Below are 22,615 nucleotides of genomic sequence, written 5' to 3'. Positions count from 1 at the left end.
TGCTAAGCTACAGGACTGTTTTGCTAGCACAGACTAGAATATGTTCCGGGATTCTTCAGATATCATTGAGGAGTACACCATGTCAGTCACCGTTTTCATCAATAAGTGCATCGATGACGTCGTCCCCACAGTGACCGTACGTACATACCCCAACCAGAAGCCATGGATCAGAGGCAACAACCGCATTGAGCTAAAGGGTAGAGCTGCCGCTTTCAAGGAGCGGGACTCTAACCCGGAAGCTTATAAGAAATCCTGCTATGCCCTCCGACGAACCATCAAACAGGCAAAGAGTCAAGCACAGCCGCGAACTGCCCAGTGACAGAAGCCTACCAGATGAGCTAAATCACTTCTATGCTCGCTTCGAGGCAAGCAACACTGAAGCATGCATGAGAGCATCAGCTGTTTCGGATGACTATGTGATCACGCTCTCCGTAGCCGATGTGAGTAAGACTTTTAAGCAGGTCAACATTCACAAGGCCGCAGGGCCAGACGGATTACCAGGGCGTGTACTCTGAGCATGTGCTGACCAACTGGCAAGTGTCTTCACTGACATTTTCAACATGTCCCTGACTGAGTCTGTAATACCAACATGTTTCAAGCAGACCACCATAGTCCCTGTGCCCAAGGACACTAAGATAACCTGCCTAAATGACTACCGACCCGTAGCACTCACGTCTGTAGCCATGAAGTGCTTTAAAAGGCTGGTCATGGCTCACATCAACACCATTATCCCAGAAACCCTAGACCCACTCCAATTTGCATACCGCCCCAACAGATCCACAGATGATGCAATCTCTATTGCACTCCACACTGCCCTTTCCCACCTGGACAAGAGGAACACCTACGTGAGAATGCTATTTATTGACTACAGCTCAGCTTTCAACACCATACTGCCCTCAAAGCACATCACTAAGCTAAGGATCCTGGGACTAAACACCTCCCTCTGCAACTGGATCCTGGACTTCCTGATGGGCCGCCCCCAGGTGGTAAGGGTAGGTAACAACACGTCTGCCATGCTGATCCTCAACACGGGGGCCCCTCAGGGGTGCGTGCTCAGTCCCCTCCTGTACTCCCTGTTCACCCATGACTGTATGGCCAGGCACAACTCCAACACCATCATTAAGTTTGCAGACGACACAACAGTGGTAGGACTGATCACCGACAACGATGAGACAGCCTATAGGGAGGAGGTCAGAGACCTGGCCGTGTGGTGCCAGGATAACAACCTCTCCCTCAACGTGATCAAGACAAAGGAGAATATTGTGGACTACAGGGAAAAAAAGAGGACTGAGCACGCCCCCATTCTCATCGACAGGGCTGTAGTGGTACAGGTTGAGAGCTTCAAGTTCCTTGGTGTCCACATCACCAACGAACTATCATGGTTCAAACACACCAAGACAGTCGTGAAGAAGGCATGACAAAACCTTTTCCCCCTCAGGAGACTGAAAAGATTTGGCATGGGTCCTCAGATCCTCAAAAAGTTATACAGCTGCACCATCGAGTGCATCCTGACTGGTTGCATCACCGCCTGGTATGGCAACTGCTCTGCCTCCGACCGCAAGGCACTACAGAGGGTATTGCATACGGCACAGTACATCACTGGGGTCAAGCTTCCTGCCATCCAGGACCTCTATACCAGGCGGTGTCAGAGGAAGGCCCTCTACCGTACGGCAAGCGGTACCAGAGCGCCAAGTCTAGGTCCAAAAGGCTTCTCAACAGCTTCTACCCCCAAGCCATAAGACTCCTGAACAGCTAATCATAGCTACCCGGACTATTTGCACTGTACCCACCCCCCCCCCCCCCCCACCCCCACCCCCACCCCATCCCACCCCTCTCTTTTACGCTGCTGCTACTCTGTTTACTATTCATGCATCGTCACTTTAACTCTACCCACATGTACATATGACCTCAATTACCTCGACTAGCCGGTGCCCCCGCACATTGACTCTGAACCGGTACCACCCTGTATATAGCCTCCCTACTGCTATTTTATTTTACTGCTGCTCTTTAGCTATTTGCTTTTATTTTTCTTAATTAACACTTTATTTTACATTTTTCTTTTAAAAACTGCATGTTGGTTAAGGGCTTGTAAGTAAGCATTTCACTGTAATGTCTACACCTGTTGTATTCGGCGCATGTGGCAAATACAATTTGATTTGATTTGATGATAATTTTCTAACCTTCCAACAACCTGTAGTGGAGATCATCCAAGTGAGATGGTATGTGTCCTTAGGTGTTGATTTCACTATCAGGTGGGAGGTATGAGATAGCAGTGACCCCTGTTTTGACCTATGACCACAGTGATGACCCCTGTTAGTGAGACAAGAGCTGCCCAGCCAACCCAACCCAACAACCCTACCAGGACTGGACAGTTGTTTGTCTGATAAGTGAAGTGTACAGAGCCACCCTTTATCATTTTATTTACATCCAGAGAACATCCATTACAACTTGAGTGAGCACGCTAACAAACTAGGGCAAACAGTGATAGGGCTACTAGAGTTTTCCTGTTCAGGTCACATGGTTTTTTCATGGTTTAAAGACAAACTTTATCGAACAAAACAGGCAGAGAGAGACACATGTTCAGTGCCAAGCCTGTTCTGAGCAGAGTGGTTTCTCCCAAGAGGTATAATGTGTCTGTCTAACAGACTGAACAAAGCCTGTAATTGTCTCTCGTTTGCAGAGACGGTGATTCAACGTTTGGTGTTATTTGAACGTAAACTGACTCCACCTTACTGTCTTCTTAGCAGTATAAAGGAAATAATAATCGGTTTATCCCACTCTCCTTCTCTTTCCCCCTCTCTCCATAACTGACTAAAGTCTTATTCAGGGCATTCTGAGCCAAGGATATCCGATATCATCTTTAGAGGGCTGTGCTCTGAGACCCAGAGCGCCTTCTATCCAGACCAGACCTGAGAGACCTAGGGATAGGGAGTGACTGCTGCAGCCCAACCCCATCCCAGAGAACCAAGGGACAGAGAGAGACAACAGCCCAGCACCAGGGACAGACCACAGCCCCAGATCACAGCACCAAGGACAAAGAGAGACGACAGCCACAGACCAGGACCAGAGCACCCAGGGACAGGGAGAGACTAGTTCCAGAGATGGCCTCGGCCGGCCTTGAGATTCTGGGTATGATCCTTTGTGTGTCAGGTTGGCTAGGGGTCATGGTGGCCTGTGGCCTGCCAATGTGGAGAGTAGCTGCCTACATTGGCCAGAACATCGTCATCTCTCAAGTGGTCTGGGAGGGCCTGTGGATGAACTGTTCTGTCCAGAGCACGGGCCAGATGCACTGCAAAGTCCACGACTCCATGCTTGGACTCCCTGTGGACCTACAGGCGGCCCGTGCCCTGGTCATTGTCTCTATGGTGCTGTGCATCATGGGCATCGGCCTGTCTGTAGCCGGGGCCAAGTGCACCAACTGCAGCTCGGACACGGGCAGCAAGCCTCGCATGGTGCTGGGGGCCGGGGTGACCTTCATCGTGGCGGGGCTGTTGCTGCTGACGGCCATATCGTGGACGGCTAACACCATCGTCTTGGACTTCTACGACCCGATGCTGGAGGAGACGGGAAAGAGGGAGTTTGGGAACTCACTGTATTTCGGATGGGCTGCCTCCTGTCTGCTTCTCCTAGGGGGAGCTCTGCTCTGCTGCTCCTGCCCACTGAAAGCACCCCAGAGTGGTAGCGGGGCTGGGTCTGGACCCCACAGGGTGGTGAACTACTCTGCGGTCAAATCCCCCATGTCTGTCAATGGATATATGAGGAGGGACTATGTGTGAGAGAGAGTGGGTTCAATGGCTTTAGTATAGAGACAGCCTCTTGAGACTGATGGGACTAATGGAATAACTAGTGTTAGCGATCCCCATTTCCTGACTGCACGCTATATGGGTAGGGCAGAATAAATGCAGCCATGTGGGATATCTGATTCAGAAATAAAGTATGAACGATTGGCGATTAACGCTAGATTGTGTTTTACATATATGATTTCTGTAGAGTTGGAGACATGCATTTACATACAATTCATGTTTTGCCTGTTCGGAAATCGTTTTTGTACTAAATTTCACATGAATGTTACTCAATGATGACGATTTAGATCATGAAAATGTTAATGTTGTTTAAAAAAATAAACTCAGAATTGTCTTGCACATGACTGAAAATGGTGATACAAAAATGAAGATAAGTTCACTCTTTACTGTGGTAATTACAGCATTGTGCAGTATGATATCATAATGTGAGTACATCATGCATTGTGCTAACTAATGTTTGTACACAACGTTTGTATACAAGCAACTCCTTTTTCTTTCTTAATTGGCTTATAGCAGGGCCATTCCCATCTGAAAGTAAGGTCTTATCGCAGCTGATATCCCCACAGGAATGTTATGTGAGTGAGGAGGGGTAGCCTTGCCTACGCTTAAGTACAAAACTGGTTTAATAAGGTCAGGCTACCAACAGAACACTGAGACATGACATCCCATCGAAGACACAGGGTCTAAAGAAATAGACCAAAATATCGGGCAGGAATGCCTGCAGGTCCATATCACCTGAAATCTAGAAAACTCAGCCCCTCTACCCCGCACAAATACGGTTTATGATTTCAATGCAAATGTGAGCTTCAACATTATCCTTTTTATTCCATTTGGGAGAGTGAAACTGAGCCCGACAAAAAGCAGCCATTTTGATAGGGAGGGGAAGTAGGTAACCCACACTGTAATCATAGGGTGAACCCGTTTCTTTCACAATGCTCCCATTGATGAAAAATAAGACAATGGCTTTATTTACATTCTAGTCTAAGAATAGGATAAGGGAAAATACTTTTAAGACAGTTTTATAGCATAGACTTAAAGTACTTCCTATGGAAGTTTGAGCATTGTACAAACAAACATAGCCTCCAATAACTGTATTGTGATACTAAATCTGTTCACCTGTGGAGTATAAGTACCCGTCTATAACCGTGCAGAGTCAAGTGTCTGTGTGTGGAACTTCCTGTGCTGCAGACAGTTGAGACAATTCAAATGAGGGTGAAACCCCTTTGGTGCAGAGTGACCATGTGGACAAGGCACTGTCTGATAACACTGACCCACATCAACTCGCCAGCCACAATTACCACTATCCCAATCACTCATTGGGGATGTTTGTTGACTGGACTGATTAGACAAACCGTCTATCTCTATTCCTAAAGTTGACAGCCAAATATAATCTTGTCCCTAAAACTGTCAGCCAAACAAAGACAAAAGATAACGGATTCTCACTTTTTGTCATCATACTTCAATGGCAGTCAGAAACAAGTTACAATTTACTATGAAATTCAGGCTTGTCTGTTTCCTGAATCATGGCAGTGGGAAACAATGAGCAAATGCAGCTTTGCATTCATTCATTGTGCAATGTCATCTCCCAAAATGGTGTTATCTGGTACCAGAGAGAGCAATCATTGGCTCCCGACCCAGGTCATGTCATTTTGAAAGAAACTGATCCAAGAAAGAGCCCTGCTGCTGGGGTTGGAAACCAGATGAAATGATATTCAGCAACAATGGAAGTTTGTTTAAAAATATATTTATTATTAAAACCAATGCAATTCAGCTCATCAGGGTATTTGGGTTGGAAACTAGCCAATAGTGCTTGTATACAGTAGGCTACCAAAGATGTTCCTAGGCAGCTCTCTCTCAGGGTTAGCAGTAAGACACAGAGGTAAACACTCCAAAGAGAGCTAAATATTTCTCTTGACCTGAACATAATTGTACAATGACGCCTTAACACTCTGCCATAAATTAGAGAGGAAGAGAATATATCTCTGGCCCTCTAGTATGGTGAAAGGAATGTCCTTTGTTTCAGAGACTTTTGCCGCCCAAAACTTTTAGGTCCAAAAAGTAAACACTGGAACAATATTCCTAACAACCAAATGTTTGGAATGGTCAGTGGGGATCTAAACACTAATCATGTCATATTGTTTAGTGATGGAAATACTGTAACTCAGAGAGTATACATGTCAGGTCTTTACATTTACATTTTAGTCATTTAGCAGATGCTCTTATCCAGAGCGACTTACAGTTAGTGAGTGCATACATTTTTCATACTGGCCCCCCGTGGGAAACAAACCCACAACCCTGGTGTTGCAAGTGCCATGCTCTACCAACTGAGCTACAGTTCTTCATCCTTTACTTTGTGCAACTAGGATAAAGGATGATGAGAATATGTCTGTGAAGATAGGAATGTGATTTTAGTTTTCTAACGAGATCACGGTTATCCTAATACTTTTGCCCAGTCAGTAGCCACGCCCGAGGGGGCTCAGAAAGAGTGTCGGATTGATGGAACGCCCCCTTTTTCCCGGGGGTATAAAGGATGAGTTGAGAATGAACATATCAGACCAGATGGACTCAAGCTGCAGTTTTTGTCTCCATTGGTTACGATCCTGAAAATCAACACAAGGTGAAGACGACAAAGTCGCCTCTCTAACAATCAATGTCACGGCTGAGTAGCTGTTCTAAGTACTGTATCTAAGAATGTGAATTTAAGTAGGACCATCCTGTTACTCTCTTCAATCCATCGTCTAATACACTGCTCTCATCACCCCACAGGGGATCATAGACACGGCTGATTAGCTGTCTTCAGAGGACCACTCTTCTAGAACGAGTGAAAGGAAACACCACCCTTTTGGGTTTTGGCCCAGACTACATGACCAGTCATTTAAGCAACGGACAACTAAGAAGAAGAACATTGTGACCTCTGGTGGACAACCAGAGAGTTACACTCCAAGTTGGAGAGAAGGCCCAAATAAACCCTTCCCAAGAAGGCTTGGGTCCAACAGAGATAGAACAACGAAGGAAGACAATTCAGACATGTAAATACATTAATTTCTTCTTCTCCCAATGGGCGGTGGTTAGGGTGCTAAGTATTCTGATTACTGTGAGCATAGTTTACAAATGTAAATACGTTTTGTGTCTCTCTCCCTCTCTCTCTCTTTTCCTCTCTCTCTATTCCTCCATCTTTCGGTGAACAAGTAGTCATGCGTAGTTAGTCCACTAGGGACCTGTTTCCATTGTATTAAGTCTCTAATCAATAACCTATACCGTGTGTGTGTATCCTGTGTTACCATTTAGTTAGTTAGTAAATAAATAATTAAACCAATTTGTGTGGTACGGATTGATCAGTAAAGGCTGGGGTTTGTGCGGATGCAAGGACTATGCGATGTTCAGATGATTTGATATGAGGTAGTGACTAATTAGTGACTGTTATTGACGTAAGAGATATCCACATATCTTCTAGAGTTAATTCGGGAGATGGTAACTTGTTAAACAAATTCTCACCGTGGTGCCCCAAATCCTAATGAGTTAATTGCTACATTATTAATTTAATCAGGTAAAAATTAAACATAGTTAGTTAATTAGAGAAATAACAGTAATCAGATTAATATTAAGTCATGTCACGACAGGTGTATGACTCCATGCTGGCCCTCAGCTCCGACCTGCAGGCAGCCCGAGCCCTCACAGTCATCTCTATAGTTGTGGGCATCATGGGGGTGCTGGTGGTCATGGTCGGGGCTAAGTGTACCAACTGTGTGGAGGACGAGACGGCCATGGCCCGGGTGATGATCGCAGCGGGGGTGGCGATCATCACCCGGGCCATGGCCGTCTCGTCCTCCACACAGTTGGTACACCTAGCCCCGACCATGACCACCAGCACCCCCATGATGCCCACAACTATAGAGATGACTGTGAGGGCTCGGGCTGCCTGCAGGTCGGAGCTGAGGGCCAGCATGGAGTCATACACCTGTCGTGACATGACTTAATATTAATCTGATCCCTGACCCAGCTGATCCCTGTCTCCTGGTCAGCCAACAGCATCATCATGGAGTTCTATAGTCCCATCACTCCTGAGGCTCAGAAGAGGGAGATTGGAGGGGCTCTCTACCTGGGCTGGGCTACAGCCGCGTTTCTCCTCATCGGGGGTGCATCCTGTGCTGTAGTTGCCCCCCACAGCCTGAGAAGAGGTATGCAGGGCCGCCCTCGCGGATTCTGTACTCCCCAACCAGGTCTGTGGCCCCCAGCGGCTATGACAAAATAGACTATGTTTGAACTGACATGGGTATCTGGCAGCAGCTGCTTTCTGCTCACATTTTTCCCACAGTGGATGAAGGACATCTGATACCAACCTTGAATTCAAGAACAGATCAAATGGGGGTGATTTCTACCAAAACATTTTTGTTATATGTTTTGACATTAAGAAAATACTGCTTTTCACTGCTTTTCACTGGATCATTTGTTGAAGAGGAACAACACCAAACTGGACTTTATGTACTTTTATTTCATACTGTATACCTAATTAAAACATACATAGGTGTTGTAAATATTGTATTGGAATCTTAATATTTGAATGAATAACTACTTATGTTGTGCATACAGTGCCTTCGGAAATGTTCAGACCCCTTGACTTTTTCCACATTTAGTTACGTTACAGCCTTATTCTAAAATGGATGAAATACTGTCACACCCTGATCGGTTTCACCTGTCTTGTGCTTGTCTCCACCCCCCACCAGGTGTCTCCCATTTGTCCCCATTATCCCCTGTGTATTTATACCAGTGTTTTCTGTTTGTTTGTTGTAAGTTTGTCTTGTCTCGTCAAGCTTACCTGCGGTTTTCCCATACGCCTGATTTGCTCTAGTCCATGTTTTCCAGTTTTTCCCGGTTTTTCCCTTTCTGCCTGCCCTGACCCTGAGCATGCCTGCCATTCTGTACCTTGTGACACTGTTCTAGATTACCGACCTCAGCCTGCCCCGACCCTGAGCCTGCCTGCCGTTTCTGTACCTTTCGGACTCTGCTCTAGATTACTGACCTCTGCCTGCCCTTGACCTGTCGTTTGCCTGCCCCCTGTTTTTATAAATAAACTTTTTGCTATTTTGAACTGTCTGCATCTGGGTCTTATCCTGAGCCTTGATAAAATACATTTTTTTTCTCCTGAGCAATCTACACACAATACCACATAATGACAAAGCAAAAACAGGTATTTAGACATTTTTGCAAATTTATTGGAGAAAGAAAACAGAAATACCTTATTAACATAAGTATTCAGACCCTTTGCTATGACACTCGGAATTGAGCTCAGATGCATCCTGTTTCCATTGATCATCCTTGAGATGTTTCTACAACTTGATTGGAGTCCACCTGTTGTAATTTAATTGATTGGACATGATTTGGAAAGGCACACACCTGTCTATATAAGGTCCCACAAGTGACAATGCATGTCAGAGCAAAGACCAAGCCATGAGGTCGGAGGAATTGTCCGTAGAGCTCCGAGACAGGATTGTGTCGAGGCACAGATCTGGGGAAGGGTACCAAAACATTTCTGCAGCATTGAAAGTCCCCAAGAACACAGTGCCCTCCATCGTTCTTAAATGAAGGACGTTTGGAACCACCAAGACTCTTCCTAGAGCTTGCCGCGTGGCCAAACTGAGCAATCGGGAGAGAAGGGCCTTGGTCAGGGAGGTGACCAAGAACCCGATGGTCACTCTGACGGAGCTCTTGAGTTAATCTGTGGAGATGGGTAAACCTTCCAAAAGGACAACCATCTCTGCAGCACTCCACCAATCAGGCCTTTATGGTAGAGTGGCCAGGTGGAAGCCACTCCTCAGTAAAAGGCACATGACATCCCGCTAGGAGTTTGCCAAAAGGCACCTAAAGAACCTCTGACCATGAGAAACAAGATTCTCTGGTCTGAAACCAAGATTGTTTTTCAGCGGCAGGGACTGGGAGACTAGTCAGGATGGAGGGAAAGATTAACGGAGCAAAGTATAGAGAGATCCTTGATGAAAACCTGTTCCAGAGCACTCAGGACCTCAGACTGGGGCGAAGGTTCACCTTCCAACAGGACAATGAGCCTAAGCACACAGCCAAGACAACGCAGGAGGAGCTTAGGGACAAGTCTCTGAATGTCCTTGAGTGGCCCAGCCAGAGCCCAGACTTGATCTAACATCTCTGGAGAGATCTGTGCAGCAACACTCCCCATCCAACCTGACAGAGCTTGAGAGGATCTGCAGAGAAGAATGGGAGAAACTCTCCAAATACAGGTGTGCCAAGCTTGTAGCGTCATACCCAAGAAGACTCAATGCTGTAATCGCTGCCAAAGGTGCTTCAACAGAGTACTGAGTAAAGGGTCTGAATACTTATGTAAATGTGATATTTCCGTTTTTTTATTTTTTATAAATTAGCAAAGATTTCTAAACCTGTTTTTGCTTCGTCATTATGGGATATTGTATGAAGATTGATAAGGGGGAAAAAAAACATTTAATACATTTTAGAATAAAGCGGCAACGTAACAAAATGTGGAAAAAGTCAAGGGGTCTGAATACTTTCCGAAGGCACTGTATGTTGGATAAGAATGTGCCAAACACTAACAGCTTAACAGCTTTTGTTAAGTGTGAAAATATAAAGTATTTTGATGTTTAATGTGTGTCAATTTCACAATAAAAACAGTTTCATAATACTTTCATTTTTTCTTCAAATATTTTAATACAATGATAGAAAAATTAATTGTTGCTATATGTTGCATTATACAGTACATTTCATTAACATTTGTAAGTGCTTTGCTACATGAGAAGTGCCACTACAGTGGCTTGCGTAAGTATTCACCCCCCTTGGCATTTTTCCTATTTTGTTGCCTTACAACCTGGAATTAAAATGGATTTTTTGGGGGGGTTTGTATCATTTGATTTACACAACATGCCTACCACTTTGAAGATGCAAAATATTTTTTATTGTCAAACAACAAAAATAAACCCACCCTTAGAATCAAACTCAGGATGATGTACCAAGCTACCAATCATCTGCTCTGTTGTGATTCAAACCTTATCCTGGAGGTATTCTGTCTGTGGGTAGCCTTCTCTAGGTGTTCCTAGACAAGTGTTTTTGTATAGTAATATGAGTCTAAGATTATAGCCAGTCTCCCTAGAGCTACTGTATCATAGACTGGTACTAGGCTGCTGCCAACTGTTAGGCAAATAAGTATTTTGCAACAACGAAACTATGCATTTCTGATTCATTTTGAGTCACAAAGCTGCTCACTCATATTTTGTTTGGGTATGTTACAGTAACTATAGTAACAGGAGCCAACATATACAACATAATTATGTTGAACTTAATCGTAGCTTTAGTTTTGATGACAAGGCTTGTGTTGATGATGCTTGTCCTCAGACAGCTCTGAAGTCTTCAGTAAACAGAGATCAGTTTTCTCTTTTTACTTCTCAGTTCCCCTTCGTATTAGGAAGTAACCACTGAGATCTTTGAATGTTTAGTTGACACTTTTTAAGGTATTTTTGTACTTTGCATTTAACACCACATTTAATGAGCTTTATACAACTTGCTGGAGGCAAAACAGCAATAGGGTCAACCTGAGATCAGGTGTAAACCAGATCCTCTTTGGACCATTTCCCTAGACAGACAGACAGCTATTCAGTAAGACACTTACAGGATGATAATGTTCAGTACAGTTTAACTGTACCTGTACTTCACGTGGCTCCCTTTGGCTGCAAAAACATTATACACACCCATAAACAACTCTGGCTGCAACCTCCCTGTTCTGATCTGAAAATGACATTCTGCATCTCACAAAAAACAGAGATTTCATAAGGTATTTGGTAATTCAGGGACTTTCAGTGATGATTCAGGGATGATAATTTTCTAGCCTCCCAACAACTTGTAGTGGAGATCTTCCAAGTGAGATTGTATGTGTTCTTAGGTGTTGATTTCACTATCAGGTGGGAGGTATGAGATACAGATACATGGATTTAAAATGGATTTTTGGGGGGTTTTGTATCATGTGATTTATACAACATGCCTACCACTTTGAAGATGCAAAATCATTTTTGGGGTGAAACAAACAAGAAATAAGACAAAAAAACAGAAAACTTGAGTGTGCTTAACTATTCACCAACCCCCCCCCCCCTCTTGGGGTATGTCTCTATAAGCTTGGCACATCTAGCCACTGGGATTGTTGCCCATTCTTCAAGGCAAAACTGCTCCAGCTCCTTCAAGTTGGACGGGTTCCGCTGGTGTACAGCAATCTTTAAGTCATACCAGAGATTCTCAATTGGATTGAGGTCTGGGCTTTGACTAGGCCGTTCCAAGACATTTAACTGTTTCCCCTTAAACCACTCAAGTGTTGCTTTAACAGTATGCTTAGGGTCATTGTCCTGCTGGCAGGTGAACCTCCTTCCCAGTCTCAAATCTCTGGAAGACTGAAACAAGTTTCCCTCAAGAATTTCCCTGTATTTAGCGCCATCCATCATTCCTTCAATTCTGACCAGTTTCCCAGTCCCTGCCGATGAAAAACATCCCCAAAGCATGATGTGTACTCGGGGTGATTAGAGGTTGGGTTTGCGCCAGACATAGCGTTTTCCTTGATGGTCAAAAAGCTCAATTTTTGTCTCATCTGACCAGAGTACCTTCTTCCGTATGTTTGGGGAGTCTCACACATGCCTTTTGGCAAACACCAAACGTGTTCACTCATTTTTTTAAAGCTTTTTTCTGGCCACTCTTCCGTAAAGCCCAGCTCTGTGGAGTGTACAGCTTAAAGTGGTCCTATGGACAGATACTCCAATCTCTGCTGTGGAGCTTTGCAGCTCCTTCGGGGTTATCTTTGGTCTCTTTGTTGCCTCTCTGATTAATGCCCTCCTTGCCTAGTCCGTGAGTTTTGGTGGGCGGCCCTCTCTTGGCAGGTTTGTTGTGGTGCCATATTCTTTCAATTTTTAAATAATGGATTTAATGGTGCTCCGTGGGATGTTCAAAGTTTCGGATATGTTTATCATAACCCAACCCTGATCTGTACTTCTCCACAACTTTGTCCCGGACATGTTTGGAGAGCTCCTTGGTCTTCATGGTGCCGCTTGCTTGGTAGTGCCCCTTGCTTAGTGGTGTTGCAGACTCTGGGGCCTTTCAGAACAGGTTTATTTTTACTGAGATCATGTGACAGATCATGTGACACTTAGATTGCACACAGGTGGACTTTATTTAACTAATTATGTGACTTCTGAAGGTAATTGGTTGCACCAGATCTTATTTAGGGGCTTCATAGCAAAGGGGGTGACTACATATGCACGCACCACTTTTCCATTATTTATTTTTTTGAATGTTTTGAAACAAGTTCTTTTTTTCATTTCATTTCACCAATTTGGTCTATTTTGTGTATGTCCATTACATGAAATCCAAATGAAAATCTATTTAAATGACAGGTTGTAATGCAACAAACTAAGAAAAACGCAAGGGGGATTAATACTTTTGCAAGGCACTGTAAATCCTGTAGTACTAGCTATACAGTTTATAAGAAAAGTATGTTTGAATCTGCTGCCAAACAAAGATGTAGGCTAAGGCTAACTCTCAACTTATATTAGAGAACAGCCTCTGTGTCATTCATTCTGCCCAGATCAGGAAATAATAGGCATTGTCCTTCACTGATCCTTTGGTATCCATGGTAATGATGTGTTGAGTTGGATTATCTTTCATAGCTGCTATTGAGGTGGTTTTTTGCATTGATATGTTTATTTATTTGTTATTGGTTTGTCGCTGTTGCTGGGCAAGAACTGAATTGGTTCCTCTCACTGGGTTTGTGTGTATGTGAAATGGGCATCTGACCTGTGTTCGGGTCAGATTCTACAGTTGTCTTATCTTATCAGTGACTGAAACCAGACTGTGACCCTGTGGCTCTCCTTAGGCAGATCCCTGGAACGAGCCAGGGTTGAACAGAGTTCAGGCTAAACCCTCTGTCTCTCCTTGGGCATCTTCTTGATTAATTACAGCAAGATGGGGTGGAAGAGAGGGGTTGGGCTTGGGTATGTTTGAGAGATTGATTGTGGACATGCCATGTCCAACAATCAATCTCCAGGTCAAGCCAGGGTGAGCCAGGGTTGAACAGAGTTCAAACTGAACATTATCATTTTTACATGACAGGGCTGTTATTTGTGCATACATAGGAGGGGACGTCAGATTTAGCCACTATCATAGACTAAGGAAGTGGTCGGAGCGGTCAAGAGGGGGAAACTGGAGACAGTGGTGGGGGAACCCAAGAGGGAGGGGTTAAGCTAAAATGTATGTAATGTCACGTCTCCACCCGTTGCTCCCCTCCGGCGCTCTGATTCGCCAGTCTACTGAGCCACCGGTTTGAGCACACCACCTCGGCTACACCGGAATGGAAACCCAATGCAACCTAATCACCTCCAGCGCACCTGCACCTCATCATCTGATCACCACCCCTATTTAGCCCTGGACTGTTTTGGATGATGTTGTGTGTGATTGTTTAGCTTCGTGTCGTTTACTCTATCGCTGTTTTTCTATGGCTCATTGTTAAGTAAACCTTGACCTTGTTAATTCCTGCATCTGCATCCTACCTCTTCGTTTACTCAGTACGCGTCACAGAATCACACACCAAATAAAATGGATGCAGCAGGAGTTTCCCAGTGCCTCGACCAGCACCAGCAGCAGCTTGCCCAGTTGAACGCCGCCATGCAGGAAGTGCTCCAAACTCTGCATAATCTACCCAGCGCTCTGGTTCCACCCCAGGGAGCGGCGAGTGCCCCCAATCCACATGTTCCCGTGCTATCACCCACTCCTGTGAGAACCGTCGCCCTACCGGAGCGCTATGACGGTAAAACTACTAAATGTAGCAGCTTCCTGCTACAGGTTTCCCTTTATCTGCCACGTCAGCCTGGGGCATATCCATCTGACCAAGCCAGGATAGCGATGGTGATTTCACTTCTTAAAGGAAAGGCACTGGATTGGGCCACGGCAGTCTGGGAAGGAAAGGAGGCAGTGGCACCTACCTACCCCACCTTCCTCGATAGGTTCAGGGCGGTGTTTAATCATCCCACGGAGGGAAAGGCCGGGGGTGAGCGTCTCCTCCATCTACAACAGAGAGAGGGGCCCGCGTCTGAGTACGCTCTGAGCTTTCACACGATGGCGGCATCTTCCGGCTGGAATGAGCGTGCTCTGCGCATGGCCTTCAGGAGAGGCTTACGGGAGGACATTAAGAAGGAACTTGCATGTCGGGACGATGAGATGGACCTTGATACCCTCATCACCACGTCCATCCGTCTTGATGACAGGTTGAGAGAGAGACACCTACCGGAGCCTCGACGCTCACCCCATCTGAGCTATGGAAGCCGCACTGCTTCCGAGTCCTCACCCATGGAGGTGGGCAGCACCCCCTACACCACCATGGACCACAGATCTCCTGGCGGCTCCCTATCTAGGCGGTATGACTCCCGTCACCGCTCGGTGAGTGTTACGTCAGCTCCTATCACAAAACCACAGTTTTTAGTTCCCATAACGGTGACTGGTTATTCCTTCTGTTCCATTTCTACCGCAATGATAGATTCCGGATCAGCGGGGAACCTTATAGATAGGGAGCTGGTCTCTGAATGGGGGTTGCCCACCATGCCACTGCCATCTCCGCTACACGTCACCTCACTGGACAATAAACCCCTTGGATCAGGCACCATTACGCACATCACTCTCCCCATCACCATCACCATTCCCGCACTACCGGAGCACCACGAGGAGCTGTCATTCCACATCGTTACGTCACCCCTTCACCGGATCGTCTTGGGATTGTCCTGGCTCAGTCTACACAACCCTACCATCAATTGGAGCACCAAGAGGATCACAGCCTTGTCCACCTCATGCCGTAAGACCTGCCTGCCGGTTGTTCCATGTCAGTGGAGAGTCCGGAGTCCGCCCTCCAGCCCAACATTCCAAGTGAGTACGCAGACGAGTAGAAGACGGCATTCAGCACTACCTCAGGCCACCATGAATACTGCGTCATGCCGTACGGCCTCGCCAACGCACCTTCTGTGTTCCAGTCCTTCGTCAATTACGTGTTCCAGGACATGCTGAGTAGACAGGTGGTGGTGTACATCGACGATATCCTGATCTACTCGGCTACGTTCGAGGAGCACGTCAGGGACGTCCGAGCTGTCCTACTCCGCCTCCGGGAACACAGCCTGTTGGTGAAGGGGGAGAAATGCGAATTCCATCAACATGCCATCTCCTTCCTGGGATACTGGATCAGTCCTCAAGGGGTGTTCATGGAAGGAGTGAAGACGGACGCCGTCAGGTCATGGCCAGTTCCCACCACCATCAAGGGCCTACAGAGCTTCCTGGGCTTCGCTAATTTCTACCGGCGTTTCATCAGGTCCTACAGCTCCATAGCCGCCCCGCTCACCTCTCTCCTTAAGGGTGGGCCTCAGAAGCTGGCCTGGAACCCTGAGGCTGACGCTGCCTTCAAGAGGCTGAAGGAGAGGTTCACCACAGTGCCCATCCTAAAACACCCAGATCCATCTCGTCCTTTCATACTGGAGGTGGACGCATCGGAGGAGGGCGTGGGTGCGGTCCTCTCCCAGTGGCACGGTGAGCCAGAGAAAATGTATCCCTGTGACTTTTCTCTAAAAAGCTTACCCCCGCAGAGAGGAACTATGGAGTTGGAGACAGGGAGCTGTTGGCGGTGGTCCTCGCTCTGGAGGAATGCAGACACTGGCTGGAGGGCGCAGTCCATCCATTCTGGATTCTTACTGACCACCGGAATTTGGATCACATACTGGCAGCGTAACGGATGAACTCTCGTCAAGCCAGGTGGGCCCAATTTCTCACTTGCTTCCAATTCATTCTGTCCTACCGCCCAGGATCCCAGAATGTGAAGGCCGACGCACTCTCCAGGATGCACCATACCGGAGAAACAAAGGATTTGGGGGGTCCTATCCTGCCCTCGTCTCTCATCATTGTTCCTGTCATTTGGGATGTGGACGAAGACATCCGCCTGGCGGCTCAGGAGGACCCAACACCTGCCAACACCCCTCCGGGGCACGTGTATGTACCCACCAGCGTCCGTGACCGCCTGCTGATCTGGGCACACACCACCCTTACGGCAGGGCACTCTGGAATTACGCGCACCATGCATTCTCTAGCCCAAAAATACTGGTGGCCCACCTTGGCTTCTGATGTCTCCTGCTACGTCAACTCCTGTTCCGTATGTGCCCAAACGAAGACTCCTCGGAACGCCCCGGCAGGCAAACTAGTTCCTCTCCCAGTGCCTCAGCGACCTTGGTCACACCTGTCCATAGACTTTGTCACCGACCTTCCACGTTCTGACGGCTTCACCACAGTCATGGTGGTCGTAGATCGGTTCTCCAAATCATGCCGTATTTTGCCACTAACTGGTCTTCCTTCTGCTCTCCAGGTCGCTGAGATCCTGTTCCAACAGGTCTTCCAGCATTATGGACTTCCGGAGGACATTGTCTCGGACCGTGGCCCCCAATTCACCTCCAGAGTGTGGAAGGATTTCCTGGAGAAGATCTGGGCCACGGCCAGCCTCACTTCCGGGTATAGGCCTCAGTCGAATGGGCAGGTGGAGCGCATGAACCAGGAGCTGGGGAGGTTTCTTCGTTGCCACTGTCAGGACCGGCAGGGTGAGTGGGCGCGGTTTCTTTCCTTGGCAGAATATGCCCAGAACTCTCTTGTTCACTCCTCCATGGGGCTCACTCCCTTCCAGTGCCGGCTCTGGCCCCTTGGACACCCAGCCAGACCGATGCGCCCGCTGTCGACGAGTGGTTCCACAGGGCCGGACAGGTCTGGGATGCCGCCCATGTCCATCTCCAGAGGGCCATTAGTCGGCAGAAGGACCAAGCCGACCGCCAACAAAGTGAGGCCACCTGGGGATCGTATCTAGCTGTCCACAAAAAACCTCCCTCTCCGCCTGCCCTGCAAGAAACGGAGCCCCCGGTTTGTGGGGCCTTTTAAGGTCACCCGGCGGATAAATGAGGTATCATACCGGCTGCTCCTTCCCCCTCACTACCGTGTCTCACCCACTTTTCATGTGTCTCTCCTCAGGCTGGTGGTTCCTGGTCCTCTGGCAGATGCCGTCCCCCGGGGTACGCTTCTTCTGCCCCTGGACATTGAAGGGGGTCCGGCGTATGCAGTGAAGGACCTGCTGGACTCCAGGTTCCGTGGGGGATGTCTCCATTACCTGGTGGACTGGGAGGCGTATGGTCCTGAGGAGAGGAGCTGGGTTCCAGCTGGGGACGTTCTGGACCCCAACCTAATTCGGGACTTCCACCGTCGCCTCCATGACCGGCCCACTCCTCGTCCTCGGGGTCATCCTCCTTGCCGGCGACGTCCAGCGGCTGGAGCCACGCGTCCTTGGGGGGGTACTGTCACGTCTCCTCCCGTTGCTCCCCTCTGGCTCTCTGATTCGCCGGTCTACTGAGCCACCGGTCTGAGCACACCACCTCAGCTACACCGGAATGGAAACCCAACGCACCCTAATCACCTCCAGCGCACCTGCACCTCATCACCACCCCTATTTAGCCCTGGATTGTTTTGGATGATGTTGTGTGTGATCGTTTAGCTTCGTGTCATTTACTCTATTTGTTATTTCTCTTGCTCATTGTTAAGTAAACCTTGACCTTGTTAATTCCTGCGTCTGCGTCCTGCCTCTTTGTATACTCCATACGCATCACATGTAAAATGAGAGCTGAGAGCTGGAAGGGAGATGCTCTGCAGACCACTCGGCTTTGTCCATTGTAATAAAGTCTATCTTAATTCTACAAAAAATACTTTGGTTCTTTGATCAATATAAGGACGAATTTGCCACAAAACTATCTACCTGGCTGACTCCCATATCTGTTGGCCCTTAGATAACAAGAAGCCTTGCTTTGACAGCCCCCCACTTTCAGCTATTCCAGAATGGCCCCCAGAACAATGGGTCAGTTTCATAGCAAGATGGAGGTAGGAGTGAGTTATCAACACTGGGTCATGAAATGTTGAGGGGAAAGTCCATTATCCCAGTTTCTAAGGCATAACTAGGGGAGACACTCCCAGTTGTAAGGAATTCAAGGGCACTGGATTCAGTGACAGACAGACATGATCGTTAGACCACATCAAATAGACTGAACAAGACAGCTTGTTGCTGAAGAACAGAGGTCAGGCATTTTTCTTTAACAAGCTGCTTCAAATAATGCTGTGAGAGAGTGATTGTTCTTAGGAGACAAGATTAGGGCTAATCTTTTAATGATTAAAGAGTAATTCCACCACTCTTCAAGCTCATTTTCATCATGTCCATTATGTAAAAACTGCGCATTTCTGAGTAAAAAATAAATAAAAAGATTAAAAGGTTAGGGTTAAAACATTTTTTCAAACACTATGAGATTCAAGGTGATGTGGGGAGCAAGATAATACCCTCCCTCTGGCTAGTAACTCCTTGCAGGTTTAGAAAATCTTTATTGATTTATAAATTTTTTCTACACTGTGATGTCACAGAGAAGCATTTTTGGGACCTTCAATCAATCAATCAATCAATTTTATTTTATATAGCCCTTCTTACATCAGCTAATATCTCGAAGTGCTTTACAGAAACCCAGCCTAAAACCCCAAATAGCTAGTAATGCAGGTGTAGAAGCACGGTGGCTAGGAAAAACTCCCTAGAAAGGCCAAAACCTAGGAAGAAACCTAGAGAGGAGCCAGGCTATGAGGGGTGGCCAGTCCTCTTCTGGCTGTGCCGGGTGGAGATTATAACAGAACCATGCCAAGATGTTCAAAAATGTTCATAAGTGACAAGCATGGTCAAATAATAATCAGGAATAAATCTCAGTTGGCTTTTCATAGCCGATCATTAAGAGTTGAAAACAGCAGGTCTGGGACAGGTAGGGGTTCCATAACCGCAGGCAGAACAGTTGAAACTGGAATAGCAGCAAGGCCAGGCGGACTGGGGACAGCAAGGAGTCACCACGGCCGGTAGTCCCGACGTATGGTCCTAGGGCTCAGGTCTCTCAGTTGGCTTTTCATAGCCGATCATTAAGAGTTGAAAACAGCAGGTCTGGGACAGGTAGGAGTTTCGTAACCGCAGGCAGAACAGTTGAAACTGGAATAGCAGCAAGGCCAGGCGGACTGGGGACAGCAAGGTGTCAGCATGCCCGGTAGTCCTGACGTATGGTCCTAGGGCTCAGGTTCTCAGAGAGAAAGAGAGAATGAGAGAATTAGAGAGAGCATACTTAAATTCACACAGGACACTGGATAAGACAGGAGAAGTACTCCAGGTATAACCAACTAACCCCAGCCCCCCGACACATAAACTACTGCAGCATAAATACTGGAGGCTGAGACAGGAGCGGTCCGGGAGACACTGTGGCCCCATCCGAAGAAACCCCGGACAGGGCCAAACAGGAAGGATATAACCCCACCCACTCTGCCAAAGCACAGCCCCCGCACCACCAGAGGGATATCCTCAACCACCAACTTACAATCCTGAGACAAGGCCGAGTATAGCCCACAGAGGTCTCCACCACAGCACAAACCAAGGGGGGCGCCAACCCAGACAGGAAGATCACGTCAGTAACTCAACCCACTCAAGTGACGCACCCCTCCTAGGGACGGCATGAAAGAGCACCAGCAAGCCAGTGACTCAGCCCCTGTAACAGGGTTAGAGGCAGAGAACCCCAGTGGAGAGAGGGGAACCGGCCTGGCAGAGACAGCAAGGGCTGTTCGTTGCTCCAGAGCCTTTCCGTTCACCTTCACACTCCTGGGCCAGACTACACTCAATCATATGACCTACTGAAGAGATAAGTCTTCAGTAAAGACTTAAAGGTTGAGACCGAGTCTGCGTCTCTCACATGGGTAGGCAAACTGTTCCATAAAAATGGAGATCTATAGGAGAAAGCCCTGCCTCCCGCTGTTTGCTTAGAAATTCTAGGGACAATTAGGAGGCCTGCGTCTTGTGACCGTAGCGTACGTATTGGTATGTACGGCAGGACCAACTCGGAAAGATAGGTAGGAGCAAGCCCATGTAACGCTTTATAGGTTAACAGTAAAACCTTGAAATCAGCCCTTGCCTTCCAGGGCTCCTCCCTGGAAGGCAAGGGCTGATTTCAAGGTTTTACTGTTAACCTATAAAGCGATCACCCTTCAGCTGATCTGGGATATAAAGGATACTTGTCTTCCTGGCAGCACCAGAACATCACACATCACACACTCACAGGTACTAGGGGATACATTAAATCAATTGGTGTTGTCTCTGGCTCTGGCTGGTCTCTTTCTTTCTCACAGATCCTCTGTCAGATCCTCTCAGGTCTCTCAGGTGTGACGGAACACGGAGCACTGAACGGAACACAGAAGGAGCTCCAGTAACATCAGGATTACCACAAGTTCTGCAGAGTTGGCGTTAGTGGGGATCGCTCAATGCGTCTTAGGATGGATCATTGCCATCGTGTCCTGCACCCTGCCCATGTGGCGAGTAACGGCCTTCATCAGCAGCAACATCGTCACGGCTCAGATAATCTGGGAGGGTCTGTGGATGACCTGTGTGGTCCAGAGCACAAGCCAGATGCAGTGTAAGGTCTATGACTCCATGCTGGCCCTCTCCCAGGACCTCCAGGCCACCAGGGCCCTCACGGTCATCTCTATCCTCCTGGCCATCCTGGCCGTGCTCATCACCATCGCCGGGGCCAAGTGCACCAACTGCATCGAAGATGAGGCGTCCAAAGCTAAAGTCATGATCATCTCTGGGGTGTTCTTCATCGTGTCGGGATTCATGCAGCTGATCCCAGTGTCCTGGTTGGCCAACACTATCATCAGGGACTTTTACAACCCTCTGCTGACTGATGCTCAGCGCAGAGAGCTAGGGGCAGCGCTCTACATTGGCTGGGGGGCCTCAGCCCTCATGATCCTCAGCGGAAGCCTCCTCTGCTGCTCCTGTCCCCCTCGGAAGTACAACCCCTCACGGATTGCATACTCTGCCCCACGCTCTGCCCCAGGTGGGTCCGGGTTCGAGAGAAAATACTATGTGTGATGGGATGATGGATGGGACAAGAACTGTTAATGTAACAACCAAAAACGTTATTCTACACTTCTTTTTAATGGTGTGTCTAAGAAAGGGCTTCATGAATCCCAAGGAGACTCCACGATGAAGGGATGTGTTTGTTTCTGCTTTTTTTTACCATTGTTTTGTTTGATTTGTCTACGTGTGTACAGTATTTGTCTCTGTAATATCTACTCTGAAAGAAAAGCATTTGAGAAGGATCATGTGCTTTCCATTTGGGTTTAGTGAGAACAAAGGAAATGAAGAATAAGATCAGTAGTTACTACATTTATTAATTAAATTACAAGGTTTTAAGGGTTGGATTATTGGTGAGCTATGCATATCCATTGAAACTATATCAAGCTCATTTAAAAACATTCACAAGCCTCATATAATTATTTACATAGCGTTTGTACTTTTATAATTATTCCTCTCTAAGATGTTAGTCATTGAGGCTATTAACATTTTAAATCACTAACATTGAATTATTTCCCAAGCTTCAGGCAACTACGCGACATCAAATTATATATTGTAGAATATTCAGTCATTTTCTTCTCATTGACATTTCTCTATGTTATTGGCTCATATAAATGAGGCATTGCTTAGGCTTCAGAAACTAAAGAGCACTGTTAAACATTTTACTGATGCTTTCACAAAAAGATAGAGGTGGAAAGTTTTTCTTTCACTGAATGAATACAGTAGAGTGAACAAAATCAGTATGTTCACATCATTTTTGAAGGAACTATGTTTCTTTTTTATGTAGGATTTTTTTTATGTTGGGACATTTTATATATTT

At 46.9% G+C, this 22,615-nt stretch overlaps 1 protein-coding gene across 1 annotated transcript; it reads left to right on the top strand.

The window, feature by feature from the left end:
- The first annotated feature begins 2,906 nt into the window (after positions 1-2,906).
- Positions 2,907-21,810, top strand: LOC121567923 (claudin-3-like). The gene is made up of 4 exons (XM_041878311.1): positions 2,907-3,577; positions 4,179-4,194; positions 18,502-18,543; positions 21,178-21,810. The coding sequence occupies exons 1-4, from the start codon at positions 3,102-3,104 to the stop codon at positions 21,808-21,810; spliced, it is 1,167 nt and encodes a 388-aa protein (XP_041734245.1). The 5' UTR covers positions 2,907-3,101.
- Positions 21,811-22,615: the final 805 nt, after the last annotated feature.

Source organism: Coregonus clupeaformis, chromosome 6 (genome assembly GCF_020615455.1).
Source record: "Coregonus clupeaformis isolate EN_2021a chromosome 6, ASM2061545v1, whole genome shotgun sequence".
NCBI lineage: Eukaryota > Metazoa > Chordata > Actinopteri > Salmoniformes > Salmonidae > Coregonus > Coregonus clupeaformis.
Note: the sequence above shows the minus strand (reverse complement) of the source record. Positions and strands in the feature narration are given on the sequence as shown.